Source organism: Adiantum capillus-veneris, chromosome 12 (genome assembly GCF_014529385.1).
Source record: "Adiantum capillus-veneris isolate H3 chromosome 12, ASM1452938v2, whole genome shotgun sequence".
NCBI classification, from domain to species: domain Eukaryota; kingdom Viridiplantae; phylum Streptophyta; class Polypodiopsida; order Polypodiales; family Pteridaceae; genus Adiantum; species Adiantum capillus-veneris.
In genome coordinates, this window is record NC_140942.1 from 145,857,946 (window position 1) to 145,880,496 (window position 22,551).

Here is a 22,551-nt window from a genome sequence, read left to right on the forward strand (position 1 = left end):
TGAAGTTGCAAGGTAAGCATTGCCCAAAATCAGTACAAGTAGAGTTTAGATGGAGAAAGCAAACAAGGGTGAGAAACCACAAGCTTGAATCCCATAGCAAAGAGGTACCCAAAAGTATGCAAACAAGGGACGTTGAGGGTCTTTATGTGTACATGAATGATGTAACAGTGGGTTACCTCAATATTGGCAAGTTTGTTTTAGCATAGATGGTGTGCATGCATGTGATGGGCGTGGAGAACATACCCGAATGATGTAACAGACGGTTACCTCAATATTGGCAAGCTTGTTTATGATGGGCACGAGGGTACTAGGTACAAAGGCTAATGTTGTTGTGCTGTTTCATGACTGCATGTGGGTGGAGAAGGAAAGCTACTTGCAGCTGCTGATGGTATGGAGAAAGCGGTTTCTGCCGGCAACAATGGATGCCTTAGCTACGTTAGCAGGAATGGAGCAATCCTTTAGGGATCTGACGGGTGAGTATAGATACGCATGCCTGCTATTCATAACGTCGCTAATACAGCAATTGAAGGGAGGATATATGTATTTGTTAATGTGGTAGCGCTGGCGCAGGAGTCGCTCTCAACCTGGAGGAAGCTGTGGCTGCATATGAGATGGGCGATCTGTCAGAGGGAGAGACGGACCACTCTAAATGCGATATAGACCAAGCTCTTCTTGAACACATTCGCCTGGAGCTCAAGCACAAGCTCAAAGAGGCAATTTTCCAGCATAGTACCTTTTAATGTTGTTCTCATCTTATGATTAGCTTCTAAATCTCTGCAAATCTTTGCTATTCAGAGCTACAAAGGGAGCATCATCGCAATGCAGGAAGAGATTCTTCGAAAGCGGCAGGCTGGCAAGCTTCCTGGAGACATAACAGCACTCAAAACGTGGTGGGACACTCATTCAAAGTGGCCATATCCCACGGTTGGTCTGCATATCCCTTTCTTGCTTTTGTGTAGTTTCTTCACACTTAATTTCAATGCACCCAGGTCAATTATGTTACTTTCTCGTCTAGCTAATTCCCAAATAGTGTATCTCATTTCACTACATTCGCCATGAATTAATTTTTATATGTCCACTATATTCTACCGACTTTCTTATTGGTACACCCTTTTTACAAACTTGTGAGCTGATCAGCTCTTTTGTGAGCTAATAGTAGGAGGTGAAGAATGTTCTCTTATTTATTAACTACTTTGCTCCTTAAAATTGATAGTTTTAGGGCCAGTAATTACTAAGTTGCTTTGAATTTCAAAAAAAAAAATCCTTTCTTTAATGTTTTAAGAGTAAGCTAGAATTTTTGGAGCTTGGAAAGATTAGGTGGGATCATGAACCAAGCTAAAATAGAATTTCTGATACAAAGCAAAAAGTTTAGAGTTGGTGATATATGCTACAGTATAACAATGGTATAATTGGTATTAACTGGTTTATGAAATTGTTCAACTAGAATGATTGTGGTATCTCACAGAGATACTAGTGAGGCTACCAATGACGATGATTGATATAAACTACAAGACAACCAAGAAAAACATCTTGGATTCTTGCATCCAATGGATGAGGCATATACACTTGATGGATGCTCCAATGATATTGGTATGATAGAAAATAAATCCAATTAATGATTGATGTGTGGATTAATCCCAAGCTAGATACAAGGCTAATCATCTTCCCTCATAGATTAGCTAATACACTTGATAAATGTAAATTGTGGCCAAGTTCAAAACACCACTCAATGTATGTGCATACTACACTGCCTTGTTGTCTCTCTATCCTTGTTGTCTCCCTGTCCTTTCTATAGATTTTTTTGTAGCTCTTCTTTGTATAGATGTACCTCAAGACTCCAAGTAATGTAGGTAGATTTTCCATATATGGATGCTCTTCATGATATAAGGATCAAAATTATTTTCACACTTTATCTTGAGATAATGAAAGTAGCTCCATCTATTTTTATCTTACAAAATAACAATATTTTGGTAGGTGTCTTCTTGTGGATGTAGTCTATATAATCCAAGTGTCTAGCTTGGCGGCTTCACCAAATATTGTAGAGGTCATCTAGTGATGATTACTCTTACTATATGGTAGTCCATACTTAGCATATCACTTTTTTCTTTATATGCCTCATTGAGAGAAAGAGATAAATTTTACTATACCAAAACAATCTAGAAGAAAGATGTAGTATTTCCTTAAAATTATTTGAATATGTAGGGGCACTTCTCATCGCATCACATAAGGTTGTCTTGACATCGCTTCATTGTGCCATCATCGCAAAGGCCTGTTCACAGTTCTTGACCAAAGAAGGCATGGAGTTGTATACTTTAACACCTTATTCCATGATTAGCCTTTCCTAATTCCATGATAATCCTTTTCTTACTCAAACTCTCCCCCCTAAGGGAAGCTTCATCATACCAAGTGAAGCTCTATGCTTGAAGAAGATTTCTTACCCAAGCTATGTAGTGAATCTATCAGCAACATTGTCCTTTGTGTTACAATCATAGAGAAATACGTCTCCATTTTTTAGTCTCTATCTATGAAATAATGATGAAATCTTTCTAAGATGGAATGAAAACTCTCTCTTTCAATGGAAAAATAAGTTTAGGGTTAAAGCCAATGTCCCTTACCTCTAACAACTATGGTATCTTCTTCTTCAATGTGTGCACATAGTAAAGTTGCATGTAGAGAAACATGAACTCTGGCCTATTGATTAGACTAGAATATGAGTGTTTATTTACGTGTTGTTACATCTTCCGATGCAGACAAGCTTACATAATTTCCAATATCAATACCCCACCAAAGTTTGACAACATTGGTCAAAACAATATAAAAATGAATTTGGCCAAGTGGAATTTGATTGACAAAGTCCTAATCTAATGGAGAATAATCTTACATAGTTGACAATACTATATTTTTTAGACTCCATACATAGATTATTAATCATGAGTGTAGCTTCACAAAACATTGTTAATAGGGTAGTAGAATGAGAAATATATTTTACTCTTGAGCCTTGCTAAGACAAAGCTTAATTCTTTAAGAACTTGAACATACAAAAACACTGTGAACATCAAAGACCAATTGGTTATAGTTTTATCAGTGTGACCATCACATGGTGAACAAAATTCACTTAAAGAATATAATTTTCTGTAAGATATTCAATAATGTGAGTATCACAATTAAATATAATAGATTAAATAAACAGATGTCGATGCTTGAAAGACAATCAAGTAACTTCTTTTGTCTAATTGCTAGCCCTTCAAAGAATATGTATAAAAAACTTACTAAAGCAATCAACAATCATAGGAGAATTTGGTGTCTCATAATGGCCCTTTAGGAAAAATACATGTCATGACCTTGTTGTGGGTTGAGCCCACAATGGCGACCCTTTTAGCTAGCTTTTGAGGAGATTCGTATGCCTTGCTCACGACCTTCATCACATCACTCTCAGAACCACTCTTGTTGGATAGAATATGTATGCTCTCCACCCCCTTTTGCCCAATGCTTTTAGGCAAAATCTAGGGATGAGGCGCATGCTTTTCTGTCTGAAAATTAACATGTGGCTTTTGCACAAGGGGCTATAGTTGCTACCTTGAAGGATGTTGTGGTCATTGACTCGGCTGTGGAAGGGGCACATAAGGTTACCCTCCATTATGGAAAGGGTGTGGTGTGGTATTTCATAGGAAAAAATACCTATTATTAGTGAAATTGCCCGCATCATCGACCCTGGCTTTCAACATCATATTACAGACAAGATTTTTTCTCGAGTAATGGCAATTTTGAGCTATTTTTCAAGAATCAAAAGGACCATCAAGCTTTTGTCTTTCTTCCCCACTGTTATTTTGTTTAATCCGATAGTTCATGTCTTCCAGTGGCAACCCATTTAGTTTATTAAGGAGGAGCTTATCTCCAACCATCCTATCTAGGTTGAGTTCATTGATCTTCCTTCCTAGCTTTGTCCATGTATCCAGCAACAAGATTCCTCTTTAGGCAAACCTTTATTTATCCCTTTACATTAATTCAGCCAATAGGAAAAAATATTGCATTATGTGGAGTATTGACAAGAAGTTTCCTAAGACTCTACAAATAAATCTCCTCGAGATTGGAAAGATTGGGTCATACTTAAACTAGGGTACATTGGTAGGGGCGTGCTTAACACTAGAATGGTAACAGGACACTTTTATGTCCGTGGACACTTTTGTGTCCTGTTAAGTGACCATTTTTCTTGAATTATTTGAAGAGTGTGAAAATGAATTTCTAGGTGCTATATATCCACAAAGTTGCCTTATGAGCTGAAAAAAACTTAGCATTTTTTTTTGAGTATCGATCTCACCAGTAACCTTACATTGCACAACATTTTTGAACCTAACTGTGTGAAAAAACGGTCCTGTTTTTGGCTTTTTTTTTAAATTTTTGGCAACTATACCACTCTAAACTTCATGTTTGTGAGGTTTAGATGGCTAGAGGTTAGGCCTTCATAGTTCTCAACATGTTTTTGATGCTTGTAGGGAGAGCTAAGTGTTAAAATTGAAAGTTATATGACCAATTTACAAGAATTGCTAATCCTGTTTTTTGGCCAAAATTAGCACTTTTATGATTTTTTTTTGTGGCTTTTCTTGATATCCAAATTCAATTTTGATTGTGTAAGTGTAATGTATAACATAAAAGCTAATCTTCCTTGAGTTTTGGGGGACCTAATATGCTATATAGCATAGTATATGATGATGGTTGAGTTTTTTGATTTGCTGAAGAATATGATACATTTTAGAGTAGCAAGTATAACTTTCTCAATATTGCTAGTTTCTTAGGCCAATTGTGTGTATTTTGTAGGTAGTGATCATATCTGATCATAGACTACAAACTTGGTTAGATATTGAGTAGTTTCTATGGGTTTCTAGAGGTCATAATGCTAAACCCCAGTTTTTTCATGTTTGCTGTATTTAGCACTTTATCATTGCCCCAAGGTTCCAATTGTAAGAGATCCTTTATCCTTTTGACATGCTCCATGGCTCCTTTTGAATCCAGAGGCCCAAAGGGAACTAAGAAAACATGTATATAGTATCTGTATTGAGCGTGACTATAGAAACCTTTGATAATAGGTCCGCAGAGTGGCAAAAATGCAACTTTTTTGTACCTATTTTTTTGCCCAAAAAAATTTAGTGAGGTAAAAGCAATCATATGTTTTGGTCACCAACCCATTGAAGTTAACGGGGCATTTTATCTCATGTCCTACAAAAATCTCCACTCTTATTTATATGCAATCAACCGTAAGAAATTGTTGTTTTGGGCAAAATGCACTGGTCCATCACTGGGAGGCTTGTAGTGACCAAGGGATGAGAAAAATTACAAGTTTCTCATCTTTTCCATATGTAGTAGCTATTGAACTATAAGCTCATGAAAGGATTTTTCAAAATGAGTGGATTTACTATGGTTTTGGAATTTTTTCCCAAAACCCTGAAAGGACACTTTTATGTCCTATTAGGTTACCATTCTAGTGTTAAACTATGGAAAAGTTGTGCAATTCTCTAGAGCTTTCCCTACTCTCATCCAAAATGAGATCATTTTGATCCCTCTTTCACCTGGTAGCAATTCTTGGTTCCTAAAGAATAAGTTTTTGGTAGATCTATTGAGAAAAAGACTCCTCAAAGCCCATAGACCAATGCTCATGCGGTACCACAGAATACCCATAATTTGATAACTCCAAAATATGCACGGCCTCCTGCATCTTCTACCCTCAAAACCTTTGGATTGACAGGCTTTGCTTGCTCAGGCAAATCACCACAATGGGGCATCTTCTTCTTGGTCATCTCCTAGACCTCAAGACAAAGACAAGTGGCCCATGGATGCCGACGGGTTTCAACAAGTTAGTGCACAAAATCTTTTAAACCTCAAATCCAATCGTGGGGGTACATCAGACCTTACATGTTTGATGTACTTCATAACCCTTCGTCCCTGAAACCATTGCAGCATTGGATGAGGCTTTAAATAGGCTAAGCAAACTCAATATCAGCGCAATCCTGATGCAATCAACTTGGAGGTGCAAATGAATGATGTTGAGCATGCAACTTGTAATGGAATTGGTCTATTAACATGAGAGTAGCTAAAATTAGAGAGAGAAATTTTAAGAAATTACTTTGTGAGCATAGCGGGTGAACATAATTGATGGTAGCAACATAAACATATCATTTAGTTAACTTGGCATGAACAATACTTTTGCAAGAGAGAGAGTTTAGAGAACATGACAATAGTTGAGGACTGGATTTATGTGGAGCCGCAAATAGGCATTTGTATTATAGTTTCTCCCATCAAGAGAGACTTGTTACAATCCCGGTAGATTCATCATGAGAAACTTATTGTACCCACGTAAGTACAGGGAAGGGGTTCTTTAGGAGTTTAGATAAGTGTATAGATTAGGATAGGCCCCTAAAAACTTATCTTTCATTACTAAAACATAAAAGGAGGTGGTTTTGATATATACTTCAAAAGGGGAATAAGGGTGTTTGGGGATAGGAAGAGATTGATAATATACGTATAGACATACAAATCAAGGCTTTTAAATAGTAAACAAGTCAACTATTTCTAGTGAATTACATGTGGTTACCCCATTACATGCCCTTTATAAAGATAAAGCAACCAAACATGATTAAGGTATATTGACTTTAAAAATGTAGCTTGTATGGCGTCAAGTTTGGTTTTTTTATTAAAAAAAAACTCACAACTGTGAGTGATTGTATTAGGACGCCACCAAACCTTATATATAAGTTAGGGGCATATTAATTTAGTAACTACATGTCATATAAGTGTAGAAAGAGGGCATTTTTTACTTCACATGAGTTGTAAATAGGGGTTTTCCAAGACTCTCCACTTGTAGGTGGCATGTCCTTTTCTATAGAGAGTGAATCCCCTAGTGTTACAATACAATCTTTGTGTTCCTTGTGACCTAGGTGATGCAATGAAGATGGAAAGCTTCATGCATCACAAGCATAACATAAACTTTGTGGAAAGCATTCATTATCCCAAGCCTCAGTCCCAAGACGTCAAACACCTTCGAAGGTGGAGAGAGCTAGTCGGGAATGAGGATAGGGAAGAGGAAGAAGAAACGTTTCATAGGAGAAAGAACTAGTTCCTCAATTATCATCACTCTTCTTGCTGGCATACATAATAGCATAGTAATGAAGATGGAGAATATGGCAAGCTTAAGCATTGAAGCATGGCTCTTGGTTGGATTTGCATTCGATAGCCAAGAGTGTTGGTGTAGGCTCTCAACCTCTCTACTTGCTTGGAGAAGGAGAGGGAGCTCTTGCACTTTGCACTTCACACACATGAGAGAGAGTGTGTTTGTGGGAGGGGGAGAGTATACCCCTCAAGTAGGCCCCCTACTGCTTTGATCAACCCCCCTTATAGATCATGATTGAAGCTCATTGGACCCCTCGAGGCCTAGCCAATCACAATCAAGAGTCATACCAAGCAACAAGGGTAGCCTTGGGACAAGTGTCCCCCTTTTCCCTTTGAGAGAGAGGGCTTGATAAATACTAAAATAATTGATTAAATACACTAAATTATCATTGGACCCCTTGGGTGGGCAAACCAATAGGCTTCGGCACACTATGAGGGTAACCTAGCTAGGGGCTTGACATGTGTCCTACTTGTCTCTTGGATAAGGGGTGTCCTTTGGAGAGAGAATGGTCAAGTAACTATCCCCCCTTCTTGCATGGCCTGCCCCCCTCCTTGTAGGGGTTTGCTTTGACTTTTGTGCCACCTCAAGGCCCTCAACCTTGGGCCTAGTTCTCACCACAAGCTTGGTCCTTAAGCCCATAAAGCTTGGGTTAAGTTACCACCTCAAGTACAGTCCTAGCATCTCAAGCATGACAAGAACCTCAAGCATCTCAATCATCAAGCACTTCAAGCATCTCAGTCATCAGGCATGACAAGCACCTCAAGCTTGGGCCGGGTTCCCACCTCAAGCACAGCCCTAGCTTACCTAAGGTCAAAGGACTTTTAACACTAACTATTGGAGGTCTTCAATGAAGCTAACCCTAAGGTCTTTATGCAATTCTACTTGGTTTTGAGAGACGTCCTCATCACAAACACGATTCTAAGAATGCATAGTATTTAAATTTGTGCACAATAAAAGGAAAGCTAGTCTTATAAGACAAAAACATTGGTCATTTAAAAGAAATTTGTACATGTGCTTACTCTAATGTGGCATTGTAAGCATTGACAAGGTTCATACTATCCTTAAGCTGTATTCCTTGCATCCATCTAGCATTTTCAAAGGATAATTTTTGAACTTAATATGATACCGTCGGATAATCTTACCATGTCGCAGTACATTGTCTTCATGCCAAAGAATAGCTTCGGATTGTAGCACCTCAATAATTGGTTCACGTGGTGGCTCTCCTTAGTAGGGTTGAGTAGGCTCACATGAAAAGCATTGTGTATGAGTCAATGATTGGGCAACTTGAGTTGGTAAGCCATCTTATTGATAGGCTTCAAAATCTGGAAAGGACATAAGTATCTTTTTGTAGCTTAGCATAATACTTTTGATGGCCCATATGAATTTGCCCGTCGTTACCTTAATTGAGCCTTAGGAAACTTAAGTAAGACCCAATCATTTTCTTTGAACGTTAAGGCCCTTTTGTGCTTGTCAGCCAATAGCTTTTTGCCTTTGTTTGAGAGATGGATATAGCCTCCTTAACTTTTGAAAAGATTTTTGTAAGTCAAGGCTATACTCATCGGCAACAGCGAAGATCTTCCCATGTACTTTGAGTAGCAAGGGACTTTTAGGACTTCCCTCAATGACCTTAAAAGGTGTCTTTCCCATATACGTATGTACAGTATTATTGTAGGCATACTCTACAAGAGGTAATTACTTTTCCTATTGTGAGCGTTTATCTACTTTTGTGACCTGAGTCTTTAGTAGATCAAGTATCGTAAGATTGGCTATCTCACTTTGGCCATCCGTTTGTGGGTGATACGTGGAAGACAAATTCAACCTTGTTCCTAGATTTTCAAGAGATCTTTCCAAAAATTACTGATCATTCTAGGATCTCTATCTGACACACTGGATGTTGGTAATCCATGGTGTTTGAAAATATGTTTATGAAGAGAGTTGCCATTTGGTGTGTCTTAATAGTCTTTTTGACATGAATAAAGTGTGCTTGCTTGCTAACCTGTCGACTATTTTCCATATTCCCGTATTCCCATGGATAGACTTGGATAATGCAAAGATGAAATCCATGGATATACTCTCCCATGGTAAATTTGAGATAGGCAATGGCTGGAGTAATCCAGGTTGCTTCCCTCTATCATACTTGATCTTTTGGCATACTACACATTTTGAATCATACTCTTGTATGTCCACTTTCATGGTAGGTCAATTGAAATACGTCTCTACTCCTTGGAGAGTAGGTTGAATGTCTCTATGCCCCACATAGAGAGGAGCATGGGATTCATACATAACCTTCTCACGAAGGGAATGGCGAACACATAGCCTGATTCCGTGGAGAAGATAACCATCCGGCAAGGTGAATGGTTCCTCTTTCTTTCCCAAAGCAAGGGCTGACATTATGTCTCTCAAGTTAGGGTCAATAGCATACTCATCTATCATAGAAGATAAATTATTGTGAGTAGCTATAGACACCACATTAACTTTTAGTCATCGTGAAAGTGCATCGGGCACTTGATTGTGCTTACTAGCAATGTGAGCAATATGGAAACTAAATTGCGAAAGAAAATTTTCCCACCTCAATTGTTTGTTGGAAAGCTTGTTTGCATCATAAAATACTTGGGACTTTGGTGATCAGTTCGTGAGATAAATGGAGTCCCCAATAAGTAGTGCATCCATGTGTCTAGGGCATGTAGAACAGCTAAAATCTCTTTCTCTCATAATTCCCAAGACTCGTTCATCCGTATTGAGCCTTAGGCTCTCATATGCTAGGGCATGCCCTTCTTGAAGCAAAACTGCTCCAAGGCCATCACCACAAGCATCACATTGGACCTCAAATGGATTTGAGAGATCTGGAAGCATGAGGACGGGTTGGGAAGTAAGCTTCTCTTTGAGATTATCAAAAGCATTTTGCTCCTTAGCAGTCCATATATACTTAACGTTCTTCTTAGTTAAGTCATGTAGTGGTCCTGTGACTTGAGAGAATTTTGCTATGAAGCGTCTATAGTATGCGCACATACCAATAAAGCTTCTTAGCTCATGTAGATTCCTTGGATTAGGCCATGCTTTTATCACCTCTAACTTCGATGGATCCATATGGATACCATCTTGCGGGATAATATGACCTAGGTATTGAATCTCTTGAAGGAAAAATTTTCTTTTTGACGAAAAGCTTGTTCTCCCTCAATGCTTGAAAAATCACTTGGAGATGTTGCTTATGTTCCTCCAAAGTCCTGGAGTAGATAATGATATCATCAAAGAACACTCCAGTGAATCTGTGGTAGGGTCTACAAATTTTCTCCATTAGACGATTGAACGTGGCCGGTGCATTAGTCAAGCCAAAAGGAATGACTAGATATTCATAAGGTCCAAACGTTGTGCGAAACGCGGTCTTTAGGATATCTTCATTCACTATCCTTATTTGATGATAGCCACCTTTAAGGTCAATTCTACTGAAGTAGGTAGAGCCTTGTAGCTTATCAAACATATCTTCTACCCGAGGCACGGGAAATATGTTTTTGATAGTGATATAATTTTAGTGCTCGATAGTCCACACACATACAGTATGTATCATCTTTCTTTTTCACTAAGGACTGAAGAACAAAGGGAGAAGATCTAGGTCTCACCATCCCTTTGTCAACCAATTCTTGTACTTGCCTCATGATCTCCTCTTATTGATCTTGAGAAACCCGATAGGGAGGCTTGTTAGGCAGTGAGCTTCCTGGAAGGAGCTCAATGCTATGGTCATCATTCCCTTGTTTTGAGGTAATTCCATAGGGATATCATCGATGAATACATCTGGAATCCTTTTGAAAATTAGACAAGTCTAAGTCTTCTTGATTCCTATCATTTACATTTGATAAAACATTAGGATCTTTTAGAGACTCTGGACAAAAATCATGTACGCAGAAACAGAGCTCTTCTTCATTGCCTTATCAAAGCAGGAGGATTTACAAGTGGTATAGTACGCCCATACTCACTGGCATCTATCTATATACATGTTCTTTCCTCAGCAGGTGAAGTAGATTCTCCTTTCAGTTCAGTTGGCAGCCATCACATCAAATCATGGCCCCTAGGATAACATCCTCATGTTGGAGAGGAGAGATAAAAAGTCTTCTTTGTCAACATAGCTTTGGACATGGAGCCTCAACTCCCAATCAAGGGAGTAATGGAGGTTCGCTATCCTTGAAAGCAGTGTTAGTCATTACAGCACTCCCATCTTGAAAGCTTGAATGCCCAACTTGGTGGCCACTCCATTGATATGAAGTTATGAGTAGAGACAGGGTCAAACAAGATGAAGGCATCATGCTCTCTTAACTTTCCCCAAGCATAGGAGAGAGGTGCACCTTTGCAATGAGCATCCTCTTTTGGAGCTTCGATGGTGGAAGCTCTAAGAGTCTCATTGTGAACATTCTTGTTGGGGCAAGAGCGATAACCCATGTCCTTGCTCCCCACACTTAAAGCACTTATAGTCCTTGCAAAAAGCTTCAAGCTCTTCAGGAGAGAGTTTCTTTTTACCTTTATAAACTCCCTTCTCTCTTGGACCGGTTGTTGTTGTTGTTGTTGTTGTGGAAGTGCCTTGGGAAGATATTTGGGCATTGGTTGTTCTCTTGGCATCACCTTTGTCTTTATTTTCTATGGGCTGAAATTCTATCTAGCCCTTTTTTGGAAGTCGATGCGCGAAGCAACCATGGGTGTGGTGGATTACTTCAGTGATAGAACCAGGTCATTGAGAGTTGACATACTCGGTCATCTCTTCAGGTAATCCCACACACAAAACTCTTGCTTTTTCTCGGCAAAGTCTATCTTTTGGAAGATGTAGTCTTGAGATGTAAATCCCAAAACTTTTTATACATACTTGTGGATAGACTCACGAGAGAGAAGCTTCAAGATGCGCCATTCGGTAAGCACTTTGTCCTTTGCATTGCTTGAAAGGAGTTCCTTCATGATGGAACCATAGAGTTTTCCATGTTTTTGGGGCTTCGTTGTTTCCATGAAGGCTAGCCCACCATTGATGAGACGATCTTTGGAAGTGCATAGCTATATGACATATCTTGGAGGACTCTGTGAAGCCCTCATTTCAAAGGCCAGATCAAATTGATGGACGAAGGCCAACACTTTGTCGGTAGCACCAAAGGTCCATCATAGGTGAGAAAAGAGATACTCTTTCCTCCCTCCTTGAACTTCTTTAGCTTTGTGTGACCTTCACCATGCACGCTATGATTTACGATGTCCTCCCCTCTTGTATTCTCTAGGAGAATAGCCATAGCTTTCATCACAAGAAAAGATGAAGGTGAAGAATAAGGAGAAGAGGGTGACCCTCTTTTTTGTCCTTTTCTTCCTTTGTTTCCTATCTTTCCTTTTGAAATGACGAGGGAGAACTGTGTGTTGATCTTTTCCTCTTGGGAGGAGTTGGCAATCGTCTAGACCACTGTCTTCGTGGAGCCACATCTTCAGAGGAACCTAAAGTTTCATTGCTTTCTTGCTCTTTGGGATTCCTCCTCTCATATGGGGGAGAGTCTTCTTTTGGGGGGGTCTTCAAGAGGCCTCCTAATCTCTCTCTCCTCTTTGGAGAGGAAGGAAAATCCCATAAGCGCGAAGTTGTTGAGTAACTTCGGCTTGCAAAGCAGAGTTGCCCATAGCTTGCTGCAACCTAGTAATGAGATAATTAACAAACATGGGATCATTATCATTAGCACCTCCATGTGCAAATTAAATCAAAGCTATCAATGTTCATTCTACTCTCTTGGTTATTTCATCCATGTTAACAAAATTTTTGTACGTACTTAGTGTATGCTTTGGCAATTCAAAACCTTAGTTGCCACTCCTCTTAGCCTTTGAAAATTGGCTCTAAAGTATCTACACCCACGGCTTGAAGTGGTTAATTATAGAGAGTAGTGGAGTGGGTCTAATATTGCAGAATTGCCGAGAGTTAGCTCCCTTTTGGACTTCTTTTGGCTCAATAAATGGTAAAGTCGTAGGCAAGTCTAAAAAATACTTGCCTACGACTAAAAAGACTTGCAATGGAGTCTAAAAAGACTCCATTATTAAGTCCAAAGCTCTCGAGGAGTGCACCATATCCCACATAGTGGACTCAAAAAAAACCGATAATAGATCCCAGTCCCACTTGTCCTAATATAATTAACAAAATCAACCATTTATAGGCTACTTAAGGACCTCTCTTCTTAAGCAAGAAAAGAGAAAACCAAATTCTCTCAAACCGATGTAATGGAATTAGCCTATTAACTTGAGAGTAGCGGAAATTAGAGAGAGTATTTTGAGAAATTACTTTGTGAGCATAGCAGGTGAACATAATTGATGGTAGCAACATAAACATAGCATTTAGTTAACTTGGCGAACAATACTTTTGCAAGAGAGAGAGTTTAGAGAACATGAAAATAGTTGAGGAATGGATTTATGTGGAGCCGGTCTCGCCCTCCAATAGGCATTTGTATTATAGTTTCTCCCATCAAGAGAGACTTGTTACAATATAATCTTTTGTGTTCCTTGTGACCTAGGTGATGCAATGAAGATGGAAATCTTCATGCATCATGAGCATAACATAAACTTTGTGGAAAGCATTAACTATTCCAAGTCTCAGTCCCAAGCCTCCAAACAACCTTCGAAGGTGGAGAGAGCTAGCAGGGAATGAGGATAGGGAAGAGGAAGAAGATACATTTCATAGGAGAAGAACTAGTTCGCACTTATCATCACTCTTCTTGCTAGCATACATAATAGCATAGTAATGAACATGGAAAGATGGAAAGATTAAGCATTGAATCATGGCTCTTGGTTGGATTTCCATTCCATAACAAGAGAGTTGGTGTAGGCTCTCAACCTTCTCTACTTGCTTGGAGAAGGAGAGGGAGCTCTTGCACTTTGCACTTCACACAATGAGTGTGTGTGTGTGTGTGTGTGTGGGGGGGGGGGGGGGGGGGGAGTATTATCCCCTCAAGTAGGCCCTACTATCTTTGATTGACACCCCCTTGTAGCTCATGCTTGAAGGTCATTGGACCCTTCCAGACTAGCCAATCACAAGCAATAGTCATACCAGCACAAGGGTAGCCTTGGGACAAGTGTCCCCTTTCCTTTTCCCTTTGAGTGTGAGGTCTTGATAAATGCTAAAACAATTTATTAAATCCACTAAATTATCATTGGACCCCTTGGGTGGGCAACCAATAGGCTTTAGGCACACTATGAGGGTAACCTAGCTAGGGGCTTGACATGTGTCCTACTTGCCACTTGGGCAAGGGGTGCCTTTTGGAGAGAGAGAGATAGTCAAGAAAACCACCCTCCCCTTCTTGCATGGCTTGCCCCCCTCCTTGTAGGGATTTTTCTTTGACTTCTGTGCCACCTCAAGCCCCCTCGACCTTGGGCCTAGGTTCTCTCACCACAAGCTTGGTCCTTAAGCCCCTCAAGCTTGGGCTAGGTTCCCACCTCAAGTACAGCCCTAGCATCTCAAGCATGACAAGCACCTCAAGCATATCAATCATCAAGCACTTCAAGCATTCTCAGTCATCGGGCATGACAAGCACCTCAAGCTTGGGCGGGTTCCTGTCAAAGCACACAGCCCTAGCTAGCTTACCTAAGGTCAAAGGACTTTTAAACACCAAGTATTGGAGGTATTCAATGAAGCTCACCCTAAGGTCTTTATGCTCCATTGGTTATCCTTGCTCTTTGATATACCATCTCTCATTTGGGGCCCCTTTACCATTGGCTCCGTGTTGAGATAGGTCTACAAGCACATGTCTATATCCTAACCCTTGTCCTGTTTATTCTTCTCACCATTTTAATGATCGGTTTACTATGAGAAAGTCATTTGGGTTGGTTAGATATTAGATGTTATGACACAACTAAAGGTACACAATGGTTATGTCTACTCCTCAATGAAAGTAATTACTATCAATGGGCAGGGTTTGGGTGACCCGAACAAACTTTTAGCATTTAATATAGATGGCTTTTGGACCAAAAAAAAAAGATGTTTGCTTTGTGCAAGAGCATAGCTCCATAAATGGTCTGGTCAATGTATGTACTTTAAAGGTTTTTGATGTTTCTATGAGGGACAAGAAAGCTTTCTTATTTTGGAGTGCGTACTCTTCTTAGATCTCAGTACAACCCTCCTATTGAAAGAGCATGACTCTGGCCAATGTCATATTATTCAATGTACTTCTCGGGAGATGCGTCTTGTTTATGTCTATGCTCCTAATGACAGGAGGGGATAGATGTCTATTAAGTAGTAGGAAAGAATGTCTATTATGGGATTGGCTTTCCACTCCACATCCTCACTCAAGCCTTTGTAGCTAGAGACTTTAAGACTGATTGTACTCATCCACCTCTACTGCTATTGTATATTCAGCAAATGAGCATATATGTGGAGTGCAATGAGATAAACAACTTTATTTGTCTGGTGCTTGGAAAATGGGGGATTATGGATCCTATGGAAAACATTTTATTCTACTGCATATAAGTAGTCAATGTCTAGATTGGATCAAATTTATTACATTGGTAGTTATTGGTTACCTACTCAAGCTGATAAGTCTATGAATTATATTGCCACACTCTCTAACCACTACTGGCTTGTTATTCTTGATCTTCATGATTGTTCTATTCCCAATATGGCATCTTTTGGATTCAAAGACCTCTCATGGTTAATAATCTATTGCTTGCTAACACTTTGTTCAACTCCCCGGTTCAAGAACTATATGTTAAATGTCTATAGTCAATTTTCTAATCCTTTATAGTAGTGGATTGCATTTTGTATAGTCTTCTCAAACATGTATTAGACTGTGTAGCATGAGGGTGCATCTTAGCAAAGACAATATGTGTTGGATGCTCAAAATGACATTACACAGTATTATGCATAAGGAACCTAGGGAAAATTCACAAAAGAGGAGTCTAATATCTTGAAAAAATCAAGATGTACTCTTAAAGAGATGAGGTTCTTAAGATGTGTAAAATGAATATTTCTAGCTAGGCAAAGGGGACTCTCTGATCCTAATGACTTCTCAAAGCTTTCTTTTAAAATCTTAAATCCAAAAGCAAAAAGGGATAGTAGGACTAAGCTTGTAATGGAAGGTGTCTTTGTCATTCTTATGGCCAACAAGTTATGGAATATATACCCAACACTTTGAGGGTATTTGAATAAACATATGGATACATCAATTGAAATAGCAAGAGTTATGGATCAATGTTGGATCATGTGAATCCATGCATTGGGATAGCAGATGCCAGTAGGCTTGAGGATGTCTTTCAATCAAAAATCTTTTGGCCTCTGAAATGTTGTGGCAAATGAAAAGACTTTGGCATTTGTGGGATTATCAAAGAATTCATGATGCACTTTTGGACACTATTAAAGCCGATTGTTCTTAAACTTCTCAATGCTATTTGGCTATCTCAATGCATGGATCCATACTTGAAGCAAGGGATTATTGAATTGATTCCAAAGAAATGTTCTCTACTAATTTCAAACACTAGAGACCTATTTATTATATGGGATTTATTATAATCTGTTGGCCAAAGCAATTGCAAAGAGAGTCCAGCCATTGCTTTGCAAGTTTATACATCCTCATCAATTTAGATTCCTTAAATGCATATCAATTTTTTGATAATATATTGGCAGTGCAATTGGGGATCACTCATCATGCTAAAAACTCTAAAGAGGATATGGTGTTGCTGCAATTAGATTATGCCAAAGGTTTTGATAATGTCAACTGGGATTTTGTGTCCGGCACTGGGTTTTGCTAACAATACTGTCCTTTTCTTGAAAGTTAATGATTTGAATGTACAAAATGTTTGACTTGTATTGGTGTTTACTCACTGGTTGTTGGTATTGGTATGAATATACAAAAGTAAACATTGATTGATGTATCCGCTTTTGAATTCCATACTATTTTTGGCATGGAAAATACTTTTGAAGGGTCATGTTTTTTGGCATCTAGGGTATCCCCTAGAGGTAGATGTAACACAAAAATAGCTGGTCTAAAGAATGCAAAACAAAATTCACTGCTTGGCGTTGTCATGACTGGCCTCTACATGTTAGGCTCAAAGTCATATACATGTCATTCTTGTGCCTATTTGCTCTATTTTCTACCCCTTTTGGATTGGAAAGAGAAGCAATTGTCAACCTTTCAAACAAATTTTTCTTAGATTCTACTAGGGAACTACCATAAGCCTTGTGCCACTAAACGTGGGACTGATGCACAACATAGAAAGAGAGGGGGCTTGGGTGTCTAGAACTTGGTCTCTCACATGCATGCAGGAGAGCCACATTGTTGAAGCACATGTTTGATAGTAGCACCTGTGGTCGGAGTGTATTGGTATTGTATCTCTAAAGTTTTGGTCTTCTTTAAGGGTGCATGGCTGATGTCTGACTAGGATACATTATATTCTCGCATGCACCTCTTAAGCTTTATTTTGCAACCACACAATGTTTGATTGGTTCATGGAAGCTTACTTGCATGGTTAATATGGAATGGAAGGGTGGATACATAGAAATTCTCTTGCAAAATGTATTTTGGAATTTTATATTTAGAGTTCCACCTGCCAGAGTCATTGGTAGAAAAGCAACCTGCTTTTTTTCAAGAAGGGGGTGCACTCCTATCCAACATTGTTGGAACTCTCAAGGTTTGTTTGGTTCTTTTTTGCAGCTAGAATAATGTTATGGGCTTACTTTAGCATACCGGAATTCTTGGTACACATTATGTATGCTTACCTTCAAGCTGGAGGTGCCCATTAATGTAAACCTACATGACACATTTAGGGACTGGATTCTCCCTCATTATGCTGGTAACTGGTAACATTTAGGGACTGGATTCTCCCTCATTATGTTGGTAACTGGTGGACATCAAGGACAAATCAATTTTATGAGTTTTTGCTTCCTCAATCCTCTATCTAGGACAAATGTAACTCTGCTTAGGGATATTCTCGATCTATTAAATGATGGCAAGATATACTGGCTCATTTATGGCAACAACAATGTATGTTTAAGCATAAGGTTTTCTTATGGAGACTCCTTGTTGGAGCTTTGCCTCTAGGTTTCTCCGTGAATAAGAAGCACTTATCTGACGGTAAATGTGTGAGGTGCAAGAAATCAAAAACTCTCAAGCATGATTTTTGGTATTTCTCTCAAGTTCAAGAGTGTTGGAAATGGTTCCTTGTCGTGTGGCACTCTTAGTTGCAAATCAAAGCAACTATATAACCTGTACATGTGGTTTATGGAAAAGACAGAGCAATTCATTTGCCTCCTTTGGTTTATGGAAAAGAGAGATTGATGATGTGCACTAGATGGTATGCACTTTTCTTGCTTCTTCTTCTTGAGCATTGCATACCATCTAGGTGACTTTAGTTCTCACTACCTTCTACTTTGTCCACTTGACAATAGTTCATTTGGAAAACCTCGTTTGTGGTAACTCGAGTGCCCAAGTGACTAAGGTTGGGCTTTGTGTTGTAGCTAACAGTAGATAACAATGTCAGGTTCTTTTAGTTCCACAAGGGTGACATCATTCACTCATGCTAGTTGATTATTGTTTCTTTTTTAATTTTGTTATAATCAATTGGCTATTGTAGCTTGCTGAGTTGTCTCATGCTCATGCATGAAAGGACATCCACTCATCACATGGTTTGGATCATTACATTCGAAGCAAACATGGCGATGATGGGCACCTCCTTGGCCCTTGTTGAAAGTGCAACCATGTTCTTTGCCATATCCTCCTTTCTAGTTGTTGATTCCTCTTATAGCATTTTGGCCATTGTTCCCTTGATTCTCCGTTGGGCGAGTCAATGTGGGAGCTTTTGCAGTAGCTACTATCGAGTGTGCCCATGTTCGGCCAATCATTAGTATCAACATTGGCAAGAACTACTGAGTGTAGGTGCCCATAGATTGTTGTGCTCGTGGTGTGAGAAAATGTGAGGTTGTGAGGACCACATACCTAGGAGCCACTAGATTTTGATTTCCCAAAATTTGGGTTTTTGCAATAAATGAACCCCCTATAATGACATGGTTATCAATTTGGAAACTGTTGCACAATGGTAGACTGTGGACATGGATTGCATCACCCAAGCTTCTGTCGCACGAATTATTGCGGACAAAATTCCTTTCCATATGCATTTGCTTGGTGGTGGTCATGTTATTGACATCCAATCGGGAGTTGTTCATGTAATATGTTTCCTTGAACGTGATACAATTATCATTGAGATCTTGCATTAGTCTTACAAGAGCAGTGGCATGCATCATGGTAGCCATGGGTGATGAATCTCAAAGGGGTGCCGGTTTGGGAACAATACATTCATGGAGGGTGGGTCGGCTAGAGAAGGGGTTAGCGAAACTTGAAGGTGCTTCCAACAACAAGGCTGCAAGAAAACTCGACAACTCATGTGCTACTTGTGGTGAGGGTTGGAGGGATAGGGGTGATGGTGTGCAAGTGCACCCTATGGTTGGGATCCTCCAACAAAAATCATAGCAATAAAGTAGAGAGCATAATTGGCAAACTATATCGATGGGGAACGAGGCCCTTTGTGTGCAAACGTTGTTAGAGTGGCTGGTTTTGACACTATCAACCTCTCATCAAAGACTTATTTCAACTCAAGAATGCCCTCTTTGGCATTAGGAGATTTTTGTTCTTTCATGCTATTTCTCTCGTACAATTTTGTAGCACTACCATTTGTTGACTTTGGCACTATTCATCGTTGCTCCAAGCAACGTGCATGTTCACAGAAAATGCTCATTCATTCAGGCTCCCACCATTCAAAGGCATGGAGTCAACATTGCTATGATCATTGTGGTCACCAAAGCTATTGGGCCTTGTGATTAGAAATGTGCTCTTGTGCAACACTGAACTATTGTGTGCAAATGCTCTGTGGTGCACCTCTCTCAAACTGAATGGGAAGACATTGTACAAGACACAGAATACATTGTTATGTATTCAGGAGTGAATCATATGTCTAGCCTGTTGTGTGTTCACCAACACTACCCTTATTGAACTCCTTTATCAGTTAATAGGTTTACTCAATTAACACACCTACCCTCAAGATTGGGCATCAAGTGAAAATTTTTCCACAAGGGCTCCAAACTTTACGGAGTTTGGAGATCTAATAACATTAACAACAAAGGGATATTAGCATGCTAGTATCTTCCATAACTACCTCTATATAGGCTCCATACAAAGCACCTTACATATGCATGTGTAACCAGTGTGAGAGGGCTCGCCCTAGGAACCCTTTCCACTTGTCCATAGCATTACCCATACGACCCTTGTCCTCACACTACTCCCCTCTTGGAGAAAAGTTCACTCCCTTGAAATAAAAGAGCAAAACTATTTTTTGAATCACATTGATGTTCTCCCAAGTGGAACCTTCCTTACATCTGTCCATCCACTTAGCCAAAAATCTTGTGAACAGCACAAAAAAATAGTCTCCACTAATTGATGAGATGTAAACATGTAATAGTGAATTAGAATACTCATAGAATAAACAACTCATAGCTAGAATGTCTTGATGCACCTATTAAAGAGAACAGTAGGTAAAGATGACCAAGTTGTGCATTGCTACCATACAACCACTGGTAAGGTTGTCATAGTTTCTTATCTTTCTACTTTAAGCATAACCATAAAACATATCTAAATAGACAATAATGACCACATGACCATCTAAAAAGGCAGCATTGCAATAATCCTTATAGAATGAGAGTGATTAGCACCATAGGATCCGTTGTGACACACGTGAAGATATGGCTCAATTTCATAGTCCATGAGAATTCATGTACTCTCCACATCTAGAGTATGTTTCAAATTGATGGCAATACCTTGACCATCCATGTTCGACTCCTTTGCAAAAAACAAATGTGTTTATGTGGCTAAATTAAACTCCATGAGTTTCTACACAATATTATCCACCCTTATGAGACTAATAAGAAGTGCCATAGAAAAGATATGTACCCTTCTAGTCGTGGGATCATCTTCAATATTCATTTCAAGATTTTGGGAAATTTTATTTAAAATAGTATATTCTAGTGTTTCCTTGGTTGCTAGATTTGTAGCTATGTTGTCTTTGTCAGAAATGAAGAACCTCTCTTCATGAAAAAACTTGGAGCAAGAACCATTAGGACCTTTGTTCACAGGTTTCTTCATCTTAACAACTCAAAAGCTTTTTTCATAAATGATCTTGAACCCTTGTGGTCCTTGCATAAATCATCATGTATATATCTTAACATTTGGCTGTAAAACCTATATATAACGTGCGTTCAATGGCTATTTATAAAACCCCTTAGCTATGGATTTTTCACCAATAAAAGGGGGCCTTTTTTCTGTTCCATTAACTTTTAAAATTTTCAACAAAATGGACCCTTTTTCCTATTCAATATTTGAAAAATAAATAAATTCATTTTTTCAACAGCCTTTTGTATGTAGAAATGTGAGAAAACATAGAATAAATAAACCCTAGTGTTGAGCTTATGTGATACACAATTGTTTAGTAGTGACCATGGGATACATGCCATGCATATAAAAGAGAGTATAGTAGTACACTTCTTAGCTAAAAAGTGATAAAGAATATACAAAATAAGTAGCACCTAATAGCTTTGATGTGTTTAACAATGCTTACAAAGAAGAAGAAAAATCATCTATTGCATGCTATCCAAATAAGTGAATTCAATCATACATGAGTTGGTGTTTTTCCATGAAGGTAAAATATATCCATAGAAGAATATGTCAATATCCAATCACAATAAAAATACGTAGAGGGAAAAATAGATGCCTATCAAAAACCTTATATGAACCCTTATGCATACCGTCACCTGAAAAAAGGCCTAAAGTCTGTGTACTTATGCACCCTTTTTCACGCTTTGCATATCTCAATAGGGAAATTTTGTTCTCTCCCTTTAATCAACCAGGTCAATCATCAAGTTTTTGATATCCTCATTTGAAATTAGTGCCAAGTATGATAAAATCATTGCATTTGTCTTCATCTCCATGCCTTTTGCATGGTAGGTGATGAGATTTGTGCACTTTGCATGGTAAATTGAAGGCATGCCACAAATGTATGAATGTCACCTTGCAACATAGAAACTTTCCCTTTGGATATGCTTGAATACTTGCACCTTCTCTCTCAAATTTATGCTAAGAACATAGATTGATTATTATGTTGATCCCATGTGCATGGAATAATTTATTAATGAAGAAGTGATAAATCCACAACAATGTTCCTACTTGTAGTGACCACTTATTGGAAAACCTTGTTTTTCCTCTACAAGCTTTTACAAAAAAAGGCAACATATAAGAGCTTTTCTTATATGTTTGTTGTAGAAAATTTCACTTTCAATAACCCTTTGTTTGAAAATCATGCTCTACTAGGAAACCCTATACATAGAAAGGTCTGCTTGAACATGGATTTGTGAGCCCCTTGAC

General features: G+C 38.9%; 1 protein-coding gene across 2 annotated transcripts in view; it reads left to right on the top strand.

Moving 5' to 3' along the window:
* The first annotated feature begins 202 nt into the window (after nucleotides 1–202).
* Nucleotides 203–22,551, top strand: part of LOC147446644 (homeobox protein knotted-1-like 4) — a 151,307-nt gene continuing 128,958 nt past the window's right edge. The window contains exons 1-3 of one of the 2 annotated variants that reach the window (XR_015189944.1): nucleotides 203–473; nucleotides 571–713; nucleotides 796–924. Coding sequence is in view for 1 of the 2 variants with exons in the window: in XM_086526267.1 (XP_086382393.1) it covers nucleotides 290–473; nucleotides 571–713; nucleotides 796–924 (456 nt within the window). In the remaining variant the exon portion in view is untranslated. The remainder of the gene's footprint in view (nucleotides 474–570; nucleotides 714–795; nucleotides 925–22,551) is intronic. The other variant, XM_086526267.1, reaches the window with a different exon arrangement.